Here is a 13,607-nt window from a genome sequence, read left to right on the forward strand (position 1 = left end):
AAGACATGCATAATGACATTTTATATTTTAAAATGTTGGAACACGCAAACCCTCACACTGCACTGCACAAGTGCACTGGGCTTTTCCAAGGGAAAAAATACTTTGCTTTCTTTACACATGTAAAACGTTTTATATACAAATGTTGTGTTCTTTTCATCAAGAAAGTTACCCCAAATTTAATTGAACCATTGTGAAACACTGATGGGACTTACTGGTGACCCTAACCTACTGTACAATGTATATCATTGTCTTTAACAAAAATACTGCTATATATTACAATTAGGGCAAAAAAAGTTGTTTGCTTGTCCTTGTCCTCATTTTTTGGTTTTGATTTTTTGTTTACAATTTTCCCCCTAAAGTCACAAAGTTTTCATATGAAAAACTGGAGATATAAAAGAAACGTTGTAAAATACCATTTCAAGCATATTTCCCCTGTGCAGTCGTACTTGCCAAGGGTTCCAATATTTCGTATTATCATCCTCAGTAAAAAGTAAAACGCTGTTGAACTTAGAAATACTGTATTAGGGTTTACCTTGAATTTGTCTTTGGTGGAAATTATGTGGTCAGTGAGTGTTTTACATACAAACACATACTTCGCATTATATTTTTGGTAGGCCTACTTGAAGAAAAAAAAAACGATATAAGGGGAAAAAAACTTTTCCTGACTGAATGACCCAACTTGGGTCTTATTATGATTAAAAATTTGCTACCTAATCCAATTTGACATACGCAAATGCTGTGCACTCCTTTAACCCCTTGACTATAGACGAATCCCACGAGCCAAGTGATGGTCAGAATTTAGTCGGCCATTACTGGGTCCCCGGCGTACCAAACTGGTGTTGTGACTGCCCAATTGGGTGGATTAAAGCCGCTTAAAACTTGATGCTATGTTGTATTGTTAACTTTCATCATTCTATTGTCTACGTGTAACACGGGTGATGAAATGCAGTTTAAAATTCCTGCCAAGGATGCATCATTTCACATTTTAAGTGAGATATACACTACGGGGACCCAGCTATGGCTGCCATTGAGGTGTAAGAATGTGTGAAATTGGATTCGAAGAACTGGCGTGTTTACATGTGTGATCAAAGACTGTGCATATGTACACGTACAAAGTAACTGTGACAAAGTTCTGATGTCACTGTCTTAAGGAAGCCTTATGGATATACATGCTTCCGATTAGCCTACCTCCTCATTTCGTTGTCTAGCTTTCTCTTTCAAGGAAGCTACCTCAACCTTAAGCACCACAATCTGCTCTTCCCGCATTGTAACCTCCTGCAATGACTTCCTGTGCTTATCATTTGTTGACGATAATTTGCCGCTCAAGTCCGAATAACGTGACTCGTAATTCCGTACTTCTTCATGGCTCTGTCGATTTATATCTTGAACTTTTTGAAGTTCGTTCCTCAGTTTGCGCAGCTTGTCTTCGTACATTCTGAGCTCCTCCGACAAGGATTGGTTCTGTTGATCTGCTCTTGTCAGTTCATTTTGAAGCTTAGCAGCAATTTTGGCTCGCTCCCCTAGTTGTTCCATTGCTTCTTTATGCTGGCCGTGTACCTCGGAAAATTTGGTTTGCAGCTGGTGTAGCTGTTCTTGACCATCTTGTAACTATGGAAAATAAAAATAAGAACAGAACTTAGATTAAGGAAGCATTTAAGGGTGGTCTTAACCAATTATGGATACTTTCGGGCCTCATAACTGCTAAATTGTTGGTCTAAAAATATAAAAGTACTAGTATACATTTTTAGAATGGTAACAACTTGATGAATTCATCTGTGAGGTCAAATTTGGGCAAAAATAGCTCTTTTTTCCAATTTTAACCAACTTTGAAAACAAAATTTGCACCAAAAATGATCCAAAATTGATACATTTTCAAAAAAACCATAAAGAAGCCTGATTCTTGCCAAAATTTCTGATTTGGCTCAAGCTTGATATGCAATTGGATGTAAACTGTTCATGTGAGACCAGATTTTGTTTTTCAACCTATTTATAATTAAGTTCACCTAAAATGACCTTTGACCTCAGTATATGACCATGAACACCACCAATAGATGAGGGTTCCCATAGTGCAGCTATGACATAAGTTTGGTTAGAATATGAGTAAAACTGTGCATGAGACCAGATTGACCAAATTTGCTGACAATCAAGTCTGAAGTCTGAACTTCAATTATGCACAGGGGCGGATCCAGGAATTTTCAATAGAGGGGGCGCCGAGCCACAGTCGCTGCCGCGGCGGCTCGGCGCCCACACAAAGTCAGGCGCCGCTCTGCAAAAATACATTAAGTCGGGCGCCACTTGCAAAAAATAGAGGGGGCGCGCGCCGGGTGCGCCCCCCTCTAAATCCGCCCCTGATGCATTCTAATTTTTGTTAAAGACATGTTTCATTCTTATAACTAATCATAAATTAAAGTACCACAAAAAGTGATAATTAGAGCAAAATTAAAGAATGTACTCAAGATTTTGAATGCTTAGACTTGCTCCAAGTCTTTGATTTTTGTGACTTGATTGTCAGAAAACATGCAGAAAATGCATGTGTTTGGCTCTTTTTCCAAGAAGTTTGCAAATAATGAACTTTTTCTTTTACCTCCAGTTAGTATTAAATGAATGATTAGGATTGAGCTATATTTCATTTGGCAGAACTTGATATCTTTTTAATGCCAAAATATTAGTGCTGTATTTTTTCTGGAATGGGAGTAAGTACTGCCATCCATAAATTTCACCTTAACTGGTACCCCAGATTTTCCATTACTCACTCCTTTTTGACCCTGTATATCTCTGTCCATATCCTGGAACAAATCTCTTGTTTTGCAACCAAGTTTATTTGTTCCAAAATTTGACCCGGATATCTTTGCTATCTTGTCTACCTTTCAACAACAAAAAGATTCCGGACCTCTTTAGAAATCAACCAATGTTTTACAGCACAAAATGAGATATACAATTGCTGCCCTGTGTTATTTTGTTATCAGCTCTAAGAATGGCTCATAATATACTGAAATATGACAACTGAATTTTGCTCATTTAGACTCATTTAGCCTGATCGCATCACATTTTAGCTAAATATGTGACCATCCAGCACAACTGAGCCCTGAAGTTGCCAATCATCATTTTTGAGATATTCAACCAAAATATTCTGCTTGAAATTAGCTTTAAAATGATTTATATCATGTCTATAGTACTTGACATTTAAGTAGTGAAAAATCAATAAAACAGTCAATAAATCCTTTGTTTCCTAGTGTTTATTGTTAAGTTCAATGGAGCATATCTCAATAGTGGCACTGGAGACATCTGGGCTCAGTTGTGCCGAGGGGTCACAAATATGACAACTGAATTTTGCTCATTTAGACTCATTTAGCCTGATCGCATCACATTTTAGCTAAATATGTGACCATCCAGCACAACTGAGCCCTGAAGTTGCCAATCATCATTTTTGAGATATTCAACCAAAATATTCTGCTTGAAATTAGCTTTAAAATGATGTATATCATGTCTATAGTACTTGACATTTAAGTAGTGAAAAATAAATAAAACAGTCAATAAATCCTTTGTTTCCTATTGTTTATTGTTAAGTTCAATGGATCATATCTCAATAGTGGCACTGGCGACATCCGGGCTCAGTTGTGGTGGATGGTCACATATGGCAAATTTGTTTCACACACATTTTACCATGAACTTATTCTGTCACCAATTGTGATGGGTTCACTATACTTCATGACCTACGTTATTTCACCCCCCAAAAAAAAAAAAAAACCAAAAATCAAGAAGAAAGCTATGCCACTGCACAAGGCAGCCTTTGGTAATATCACCTTGACATTAAATCAACAAAATCTAAACTTGGCATTATGATGTCACCTACTAATTTCCCTTGTAATTAGGCCAAAAAAATTGTTGTGTTGTTGTCAACCGACTGACCCTAAATTTTTTTTAAATGATTTTTACAGATTTGTTCAAAAAATCAACGTTTTTCACTTTAAAATAATATTTTATTGAAAGACTAGTCTTAAAGTGATTATCTAACATATCTAACAAGTATCCAGAAGTCGACAAATGTCCACCAATTGAAGAAGCATTATTTAATATTTGAGGTGATTTTTAAAAACTGAAGGGTAAAAAAAAAATCCAACCGACCGACTGACCCAACTTTCCCATTTTCCCCACTTGAGGGCAACCAAACAATATTTTTTTTGCCTTATTGTGTATTTAGTTTGTTCATTCTACTGTAACATCAAGGTAAATCCAAATACTATTATAGCCTTTGGATTTATCCCTTCCCCACATCCTTATTCAGCCATATCAACTGTGTATACCACAGTGCACACACCTGACTGCATCATTGTAGCTTGTTACTATATGTAGTGGTACCTTGAATGGCAACTGTTAACTTTAAAATAAAGGTAAGATATAGAAACAAGTTTATTTCATTCATATTTAAAAATCATTTAAATATAACAAATAGTTCAAGGAAATGAAACACAGCTTTGGTCTAGTTCAGCTAATACTGCCAAAAATGTGATAGCAAACACTACAATATGTACATGACACTTTAATAGTGTTCAATAAGGTTGCCTGTAACAGTGCCAGGGGGATGGGGAAGTTGCCCCCCCCCCCCAGTAAAAACTCAAATTTATGTCAAAATTACAAAAATTTCCACTTTTTGCAGCGATTTTACACCCTTTTAAAAATTTGCCCCCCCCACAAAATTCACTTTGTCCCCCCCAATTCTTGGTGCCGCCACTGGTATGTTATCTTTAAAATGAATGTGTTGCTTGTTGTTTGATACAAGTACTACCTGTATTCACATGGGTTCTCGAAGCTGAAACCCCCAGGGGGCCGGGGGGGCACTTCAATATGAAATGGATATAGGTGTAGGGCTGGCGCTTTCGCACTAAGGGGCATTCGGTGAGAGCAAAATGTAAAAAAATATGGGGTCATTGGGTGAGAGCATGATTTTTGGCATTCGGTGAGAAAAATGTAAAAAATATGGGGTCATTGGGTGAGAACATGACCTTTTTTTTAAATGGAATCTTTGGGTGAGAGCCGAAACAGCGCGCACAGAAACCTCGAAAATCTAATTTCTAGTTCTAAATGGCTTCAAATTTCTTTGTTTTTAAAAATAAGTAACAAAATCTGTGATAAATGAAAGTTGATGTTCAAATTGAACTTGTAAGGGTCTTTGGGTGACAGATCAAATGGAAAAATAGGGGGTCTTAGGGTGACAGAGCATGTGTTCGTAAAAAAATATGGGGTCCTTGGGTGACAGCGATGCTGAAAAAGGGGGTCTTAACAGCCCTACATACGTGTCACCTCCAAAGTTGGAGTGCCCCGGGCAGAAACTCAAAGGAGACTTTCAGAGGTTAGAGTCTTTGAAAGTTCAGCCAGGGGGTTCAGGCTGTGTAGACAACCTTAGAGGTTGGTCACTCCATGGGAAATATGGAGTTATACAAACATGCTACAACCCCTAAGAATAAAGATACTGTGTGGTTTAGCTGAACTTTGAGTCTTGAGTGCACTCAGATGAAACTGCCACTTATTCATGATGTCATTCAGACTTTGCCCACAAGAATAGTTTTTACCCATATGTGACATGATCAAGGGGAATGAGTCACATGTTGACCCTGGTCGAATGAGTTTTACGTATGTTTTTAAAGAAGACATTAAGGGCGAATTTCTCGATAGGAGTCTTAGTAAGCCTTTGGCTTAAGGTGGCCTTGAGGCTACTAAGCCTAGCCCGCTCTCGAAGCCCGAGTCTTAACAGTAGCGGATTTCTTGAACGCATAAATTCAACCTGGTCTTAGTGGCCTTGCCGGCTTAACGCTTGACAACCTCGTCCCTTTCTACCAGCGACTTAATTGTATAGGCAGTTGGAGGTAGATGTGCATAAGCTGTTGTCCTTCACGGTTTACCGTACTAACATGGTTACCAGCGCAAAGACTAGCCTAGACCGGCGGTCTTGTGCTTGGGCTTACACCACTGTACACAACTTGATGCAAGACTAGTATTTTTTCTGTTTTTGTGTCTTTTATGTATTATTTTATTTCCACTTTTCTTTATTATGAGTCCTGCTTGCATGAATGATACTTCTATACTTTTTACTCGACTCATTATTTTTTTTTTTTTTGCATTTCAATATGGTCAAACTGCAAGCCTACAGAAAAGGAAACTTTCGATTCCCCTAAAAGTAGGCCTAAAGCAAAAATTGTTTCACACTTCAAACAAATCATACGCATGTTTGTCAAAAGTAAAACATTATTTAAGGATAGTTTTGGTGCAAAAACAAAAACATAACCAAGCATTTGACAACCATCGCGTGTGCTATCTACAGCTGATATTTTCATGTTCTATTTTCGAATTTAGCATGAGTGCTTAGTTTATGATGATGATGATGATGATGATGATGATGATGATGATGATGATGATGATGATGATGATGATAAAAAAAGTTTTGTTTCTTGATCATTCAAACGTTTCAAGAACTGTTCCTTCGGTAAACAAAACGACTCCGTTCACAAATATAATCATTATTACTATCAGCATGCCTCCAAAAATTCGAACTCAGGCAACAAATGTACATGTTTACAGAATAATAAATCTCAGGCAAAAAAGAGGAAAGCATGGGAGCAAGTTCATGTGGAAGGTCAAGGTTTTTGGACACGTCAAATATGGGGGGGGGGGGCACTTCTATTTGTTGACCGTTATTCTATTCAGTTAACTGACTCGAATGAACACTAAAATAAAATGGTGAAATGTTCAACTAACAGCAGGGTTAACTGACTCGAATGAACACTAAAATAAAATGTTTTAATAAATAAAAAGTGTTTTAATAAATAAAATAAATAAAAGGTGATATATACTTAATGTAATGTATTTTAATATGTATTGGTTATTTTTGATGGTTTAAGTTTGACCCTGGGCCAAACTGAAAAACAGTTAAAAGAAGTTTAAATAAATAAATAAATAAATAAATAAATAAATAAATAAATAAATAAATAAATAAATAAATAAATAAATAAATAAATAAATAAAAAAAATGGTGAAATGTTCAACTAAATCGAACAATGATTATTACTTAGGGGTAGGGGCCTACTCTATGTTGATTCAAAAATTTGGTTCAAAAATATGAAAGAAAAACCATGAAAACTTTGCATTACAATTTAAACAATTTGTCAATTGAAATAGACCAAGGCTTACGACCTAAGACCTGCTCTGAGGCAGGGCCAAGAAAAGCCGCTGTAAGCCTGGCCTAACAGGCTTGCGTGAGACTACTGACTACAGAAGACTGATTTCGAGAAATGCAAATTTTACCCGAAGCCTGGGGCTAATCCTACAAGCCTGGCCCACAGGCTAAAGAAGCCTCGAGGCTATGGTAGCCGTGTTTCGGGAACGTGTTTTCAGTTAAGCCTGGTCTTACGACCTCTTAAGCCTTGAGGCTACACTAGCCAACTGCTAAGCCACCCGTCGAGAAATTCGCCCTTAGAGCTTTCTGAAACTGAAAACCCCATGTTGATACGACTTTTCTTTGCAAAGTTACATCAATTTATCAATCGCTGAAAACAAAAGAATTCTAACACTTTCTTTGCCAATATCTCAAAATCAATATTAGCAACATCCAACTCATTTCCCTTGATCGTGTCACAAATGCTTTGATTTTTTAATTGTTTGTAAGCACAAATAATAACTTCACTTAAAACCCTATTCTATTACCCCCACAAAAGTGGTATATTTGAGTGGTGTGGAGGTAATATCATATTAACTACTGCATTGCAGTGTTAACGGCTGGGTAAAAACCAAAAAGTGGCACATCATTGGCAAGCTTGGACCTTAAGCTTTTAGCAAAACAAGTTTAATAATTAATTATGTAAATTTTATGCAAATTTGCTCATGAATAATTAATGAGCTCATAGCCAAATATGATGAAAAAATATATTTTGATTTACATTTTTTTGAAGTGTATGAATACATCAATGTGGCATTTTCAAGCAGTTTTATATACACTCATGTTTCTCCATAATTATAATAAAAAGAAATCCGAGTTAATTTGGACTATATTTAAAAAGTTATGGACATTTTGGGGCTATTTTTAGGGTAAACTTTGGCCTAAAATGGTTAAAATGTGCAAGTTTCCAACATTTTAAACCATTTTATGATGTGTGAATGGCAGTTATATTTGGAAAAAAGTTTTTTGTTGATAGAGAAGTGATAAATTATCAAAACTGGTCAAAAGATAAGACCTTATTTGTGTAAATATTTTTTACATGCATATTAAGCCGTTTTGTGCCATATGGCATGAAATTGATGGGGGGGGGGGGGTAATAAAATAGAGTTAAAAGCCTCACAGTTTCCGACATTCACAAACTTCAGAAAGCGATCTTTATGTTTAAATATTACAATGATCTCAAATTATTTCATTAACAATAGTTTTTGCTGAATTTAATTAAAAATTCATAAAATAATATTAAAAAAGTAAATGAGATATTTAAATTTTTCTTTTTGATTTTGAAAACATTAGTTACTTAAGGGATCTAAAATTAGCGTTTATTGCGTTTCGACAGTATTTTTTGTGGGACATGAGAGCACCTAGTACCTCAGACCTATCAATTGCATTCTGAATATCTGAAGCATGTCTTTCTGATATCAAATAATTTTCATTTTTGAAAATCACAATATATACAAATTTTATGACAAATTATAAAATTTGATATTTTTCAAAATGTTGATATATAACAGTCCTCGAAGTAAATTATATAAATCTAATGACATATTCTTAAAGTGTATGTAGCAGGGAGGAAAAGCCGATGATCAATTGAAAATTTTGACCTTTCATATTGAAGATATGGATTTTTTTCCCAAAAAGACATAATTTTTGTTGGTGTTTTGGGAAAAAATCCATATCTTCAATCTGAAAAGGTCAAAATTTTCAATTGATCGTCGGCTTTTCATCCCACCTACATACACTTTAAGTATAAATCATCAGATTTATAAAGTTTACTTCAAGTACTGTTAAATATCAAAATATCAATTTTAATGATTTGCCATAAAATGTGTATTAAATTGCCAATTTCAAAAAATCAAAATTATTTGATATCAGAATGACATTCTTCGTATTCAGAATGCAATTCGATATGTCTGATGTGCTCTAATGTCCCAAAATAAATACTGTCCAAACGTTCATACCCCACCCCTTAAAGTAGTGCAAAAACTGGGCTTGAATTTGATTGCAAAGGTGGTTTCTAGAAGAGGGGTAATTTATTTTCTTGCAAAAGCCCTTACATCCACAAAAGGTGTGATATAAAATAAACAAACAAATAAACAAATAAATAAATAAATAAATAAATAAATAAATAAATAAATAAATAAATAAATAAATAAATAAATAAATAAATAAATAAATAAATAAAAAGGTAGGCTTGAAAATTATACCAAAACTATTCTTTTAGTTTCTATTCATCAGCACTTTATTCAAAACCAAAAATGGATCAAATCGAACAAGTAATAATTGCACAATTAAAAAAGCTGTTTTTCTCAAAAAGTCAAAAAGTGGATATAAGGGCTTTTGCAACTAAACTCTTCATAATGTACCCTGAACTGTAATAACATAAATGCCTTAATTAATCAGCATTATTCACTCTTTATTTCAGAAACTACATCAAACTCCATATTAACCATTAATCTCAATGGACACCTTGCCTTACAACAAGATCCACAGACTCAGTAGACTACCATGGAGTTGTTCATCTTAGCAGCAATCCTATTGGCCCCAGTCTGTTCTTCAGCACCCATGTATGATGAAGACACATGTCTTCCAGGATGCAACTGTACTACCACAGATGACCCCACAACAATGACGCTGATTGTTTTTGATACAATAGACTGTAACGCGACATTCCTCTCATCAAACTCTTCAATACCTCTTCCACCAGCGAAGCACCTGTTCATCAACTGTGGTGCACATGTTAAATCTACTTTACAATTTCAAGAATTCCTTGAGAGGATTTCCTACCCTTCCATTCTGGAAACTTTGAGCTTTGTATCTTGTAATGTGACTATGAAAAAGGCAATCACATACTCTCACCTCAGTCCTTTCACCAAGCTGGAAACTCTGGAGATTTCTGATGGCATCCTATCTGGATTTGATCCTTCCATATTCAATTACCTGTGTGTCTTAGAAAGCGTTGATCTTACCAATAATATTGGGCTAGATTCCTGGATTAACGATGCAAGTACAAGCACTCCAGTGACAACAAACATTGGTAAGATAACAGCTACATGGGCGACAATTACAACTCTGCTACATACAGATACAAATCTTTCCACCTTGCCATCTACATCTGCACCTACCATTTCCAACCCTACTCCAGCATATGGATGCTCTTCATCTAACATGACTCACCTTGACCTGAGTGGTAACAATATGGGGGCGCTATACTTGTCACCACTCCCATTTGTACATGGAATCAGAGAGCTCGATTTGGAGAACAACAACTTATCAGACCTTGCCAATACATCTCTACATGATATCGGGCTAGTCGCGATAGAAACAATCTCACTTGCTTATAACGACATATCAGACATTTCTTCTGCCTTCTTTGAGTACCTTCCCTCTCTCAGCTTCGTTAATTTATCACGTAACGCAATCACAGATGCTTTTCTCAATTTTACAGGATCACCAACTGTCCGAGTTCTCGATTTGTCTTTCAATCGAATCTCCCACCTTTCAGTTGAATTTTTCAAAGAATTAGGAGCTATCGAAGAATTATACCTCTCCCATAATCATATATACACCGTAACTGCTACCACTGAATACTATACCTTTAGCTGGTGTCCTCATATCCGCATAGTGGACTTGTCATTCAACTTACTTCATCAAATTGAGGAAGCGCTTTTCCATGGGCTTAAACAACTTGAAACTGTTGATCTGAGCAATAATCAAATCATATCCATATCCGAGTCCACATTCGATTATGTTGAAAAGCTACAGAATATCAACCTTGCAAACAATCTGCTGTCCAACTTCCAAACTTTTCCTTTACTCAATCTGCACACAAGTTATGTGGTTAACGTCAGCATGTCTGGTAATCCATTGGATTGTGACTGCAATATGGGATACATTCTCACAGTAGAATATGATCAAACTCTAATCAATTGGCCATATAGTCAAAATTTTGCCAATCAACGATTTCTGGACCCATTCTCTTTAGTGTGTAACAAAACACATGGTGAAATCGCTAAATCGTACCCTGATGTACAATGGCCTGTGCTTACATTCACTGACTTTTTATGTGATAATACCTCACACTGTCCGATAAACTGTTCCTCTTGGGGACTCACAAATGACCTCATTACTATATTCCAAGCTACACCATACATATTCGTAACAGACTGTGTATCGAGAAATCTAACCAATATTCCAACAGATATTTACGCTGGATCTAGTGGTTTGGAGTTGCAAGCCAACCAACTGAATCGCATTCCTGCAAATTCGTTTATAGATTTGGTAAACTTACAATCTCTAGTCCTGTATGCAAATAACATATCGGAAATTGAAGACAAAGGCTTTGCAGGTCTTGGTAATTTGTCTTTTTAAATCTCTCACTCAATAAGCTAGTTTCAATCAAGATGACTTATTTTACACATCTCATTTCACTGATTGATCTTGATCTTCATGATAATATGATATCAAACATAGAACTAGGAAGTTTCAAATATCTCGTACGACTAGAAAAACTGAACATTGGCTACAACAGGTTGAAGCGCCTTCCGGACCCATTTCTTTACGCGAACCAGTTGACTATTTTAAATTTGGGTGTGAATGATCTTCATGAACTTCCGCTTAATTGTTCTGGTTGCCCAGGCACCCGCCAGATATGACAAAGACTACACTGCTTATCCTTCAACAGCACCAACTATTCTCCTGACTCACAACAAGTTCAAAACCATACCACAAGGATGGCTGAACTCTCCATTCATGGCAAAAACATGGAAAAGAATTGATCTGGGACACAATCAAATTACTTCTTTACCAAAAGATATCTTTAAAACTGTGCATTCAGATTTAGAGACACTATTTCTAAACAACAACAGTTTAACTACTTTACCTGAAGGAATCTTTCACAATTTCCCATACGATGTGCAGTTATTGTTGGAAGGTAATACGTGGAACTGCAATTGTTCCTTAGGATGGTTATCAACGTTCCTATTCGGGAATGAATCAAAGTACGAATACCCCACTGATGAGAGGTTCACTATATACTGTGATAAAGTGCTTGGTGAAGATGTACACAGGCCTTTACAAAATGTGTCTGATGAAGAATTTTATTGCCCAGGGCGTGAACCAGCGGAAAACATTCAAGTGGTAATTAAAGCTGTAACCAGCATGACTTCTAGCATAGTAATCGGAGTTAGTTTTACTTTTGTGGTGTATCGGAAGCGCCAATTGATTCGCACACTGATGTATCGGTATCTAGGTATACGCCCCATCGAACGACCTCCTGGACGACGTGAGGGTTCCTACAGGTATGACATTTTCATATCTTACGATGTCTTAGATCTTGACTTTCTGACGCATATACTTCGGCCAAAATTGGAAGAAAATGGATATGAAACATATATTCATGAAATCAACGGTTTACCTGGCTCGGTAGAGGTAGAAAGTATAGAGGACGCGATGAGAGCATCTCACCGTATCCTTGTCGTTTTATCGCAGAACTACATCAATAGTGAACGATGCACAGAGTTTGAGTTTAACCACGCTCTGATGCATTCTATGAGGGAGCGTATGGACACAATAATTATCATTCAGCTACAGAATCTCGATCCGCAAGATATTCCGAACAACATGATCGAGTACAGGAACCAAAGGAACTGGCTGCATTATGATGAAGCAAACTTCTTATTTTGGGATAAACTTTTTGAGCAACTGCCCAATCCACGGCAAGACTTGGTACCAGATCCTGTGAATGTCGCAATCCATATGAAGCATCTGCAGAGTCCCAACACTACTAATGTACACTTTGCTGAAAATTTAGTATAACTTGATAATTAGGCCAAAAAAAGATTGGTTGCTTGTCCTCCACCACCGACCCTAATCTGGAAAATCTGGAAAAAAGTTTTTTGTTTTTTGTTTTACTGAACAAATAAATACCGACACTAATTTTGAAAATTCCAGAAAAAGTTGTTATTTCTTTCAACATTTTGGACATCCTGAAAAGTTTTTTTTACAGTTTCTACACACTTCTACACTGTTTTAAAAACATGAATGAAGTGGTAATACAGTAGTGAAATGTCCCAATTCACAACTATTTGGGCTATTTATTAAGCTAATTAAAGGCATACAGTCATGTTTTGGCTATGAACTTTAAAAAAAATATATAAAAAAAATCCTGACCGACCGGCCCAATTCTGAAAAAGTTGTGGAGTACAAGCAAACAATCTTTTAGTTTTGGCCTTACTGCTAGTTTTGGTGTATCATTGTAAAAAAAACCTTCAAAGTACATTAATAATGCGTGTATGCGTTGGGCGTGTAGGGGTGTATGTGTGAATGCGGATACCCTAAAACCTATAAGAACATGTCCAGTGTGTCAAAACTTCAAAACAGAAATTTGGGAAACAACTTT

At 36.2% G+C, this 13,607-nt stretch overlaps 1 protein-coding gene across 1 annotated transcript in view; it reads right to left on the reverse strand.

The window, feature by feature from the left end:
• LOC140172662 (uncharacterized) overlaps nucleotides 1-13,607 on the reverse strand; it is a 162,602-nt gene that overhangs the window by 8,779 nt on the left and 140,216 nt on the right. Inside the window, exon 40 of the mRNA XM_072195794.1 lies at nucleotides 1,189-1,608. Within this exon, the coding sequence (XP_072051895.1) occupies nucleotides 1,189-1,608 (420 nt within the window). The remainder of the gene's footprint in view (nucleotides 1-1,188; nucleotides 1,609-13,607) is intronic.

The sequence above is a fragment of the Amphiura filiformis genome, chromosome 16 (assembly GCF_039555335.1).
Source record: "Amphiura filiformis chromosome 16, Afil_fr2py, whole genome shotgun sequence".
In the NCBI taxonomy this organism is placed as follows: Eukaryota; Metazoa; Echinodermata; class Ophiuroidea; order Amphilepidida; family Amphiuridae; genus Amphiura; species Amphiura filiformis.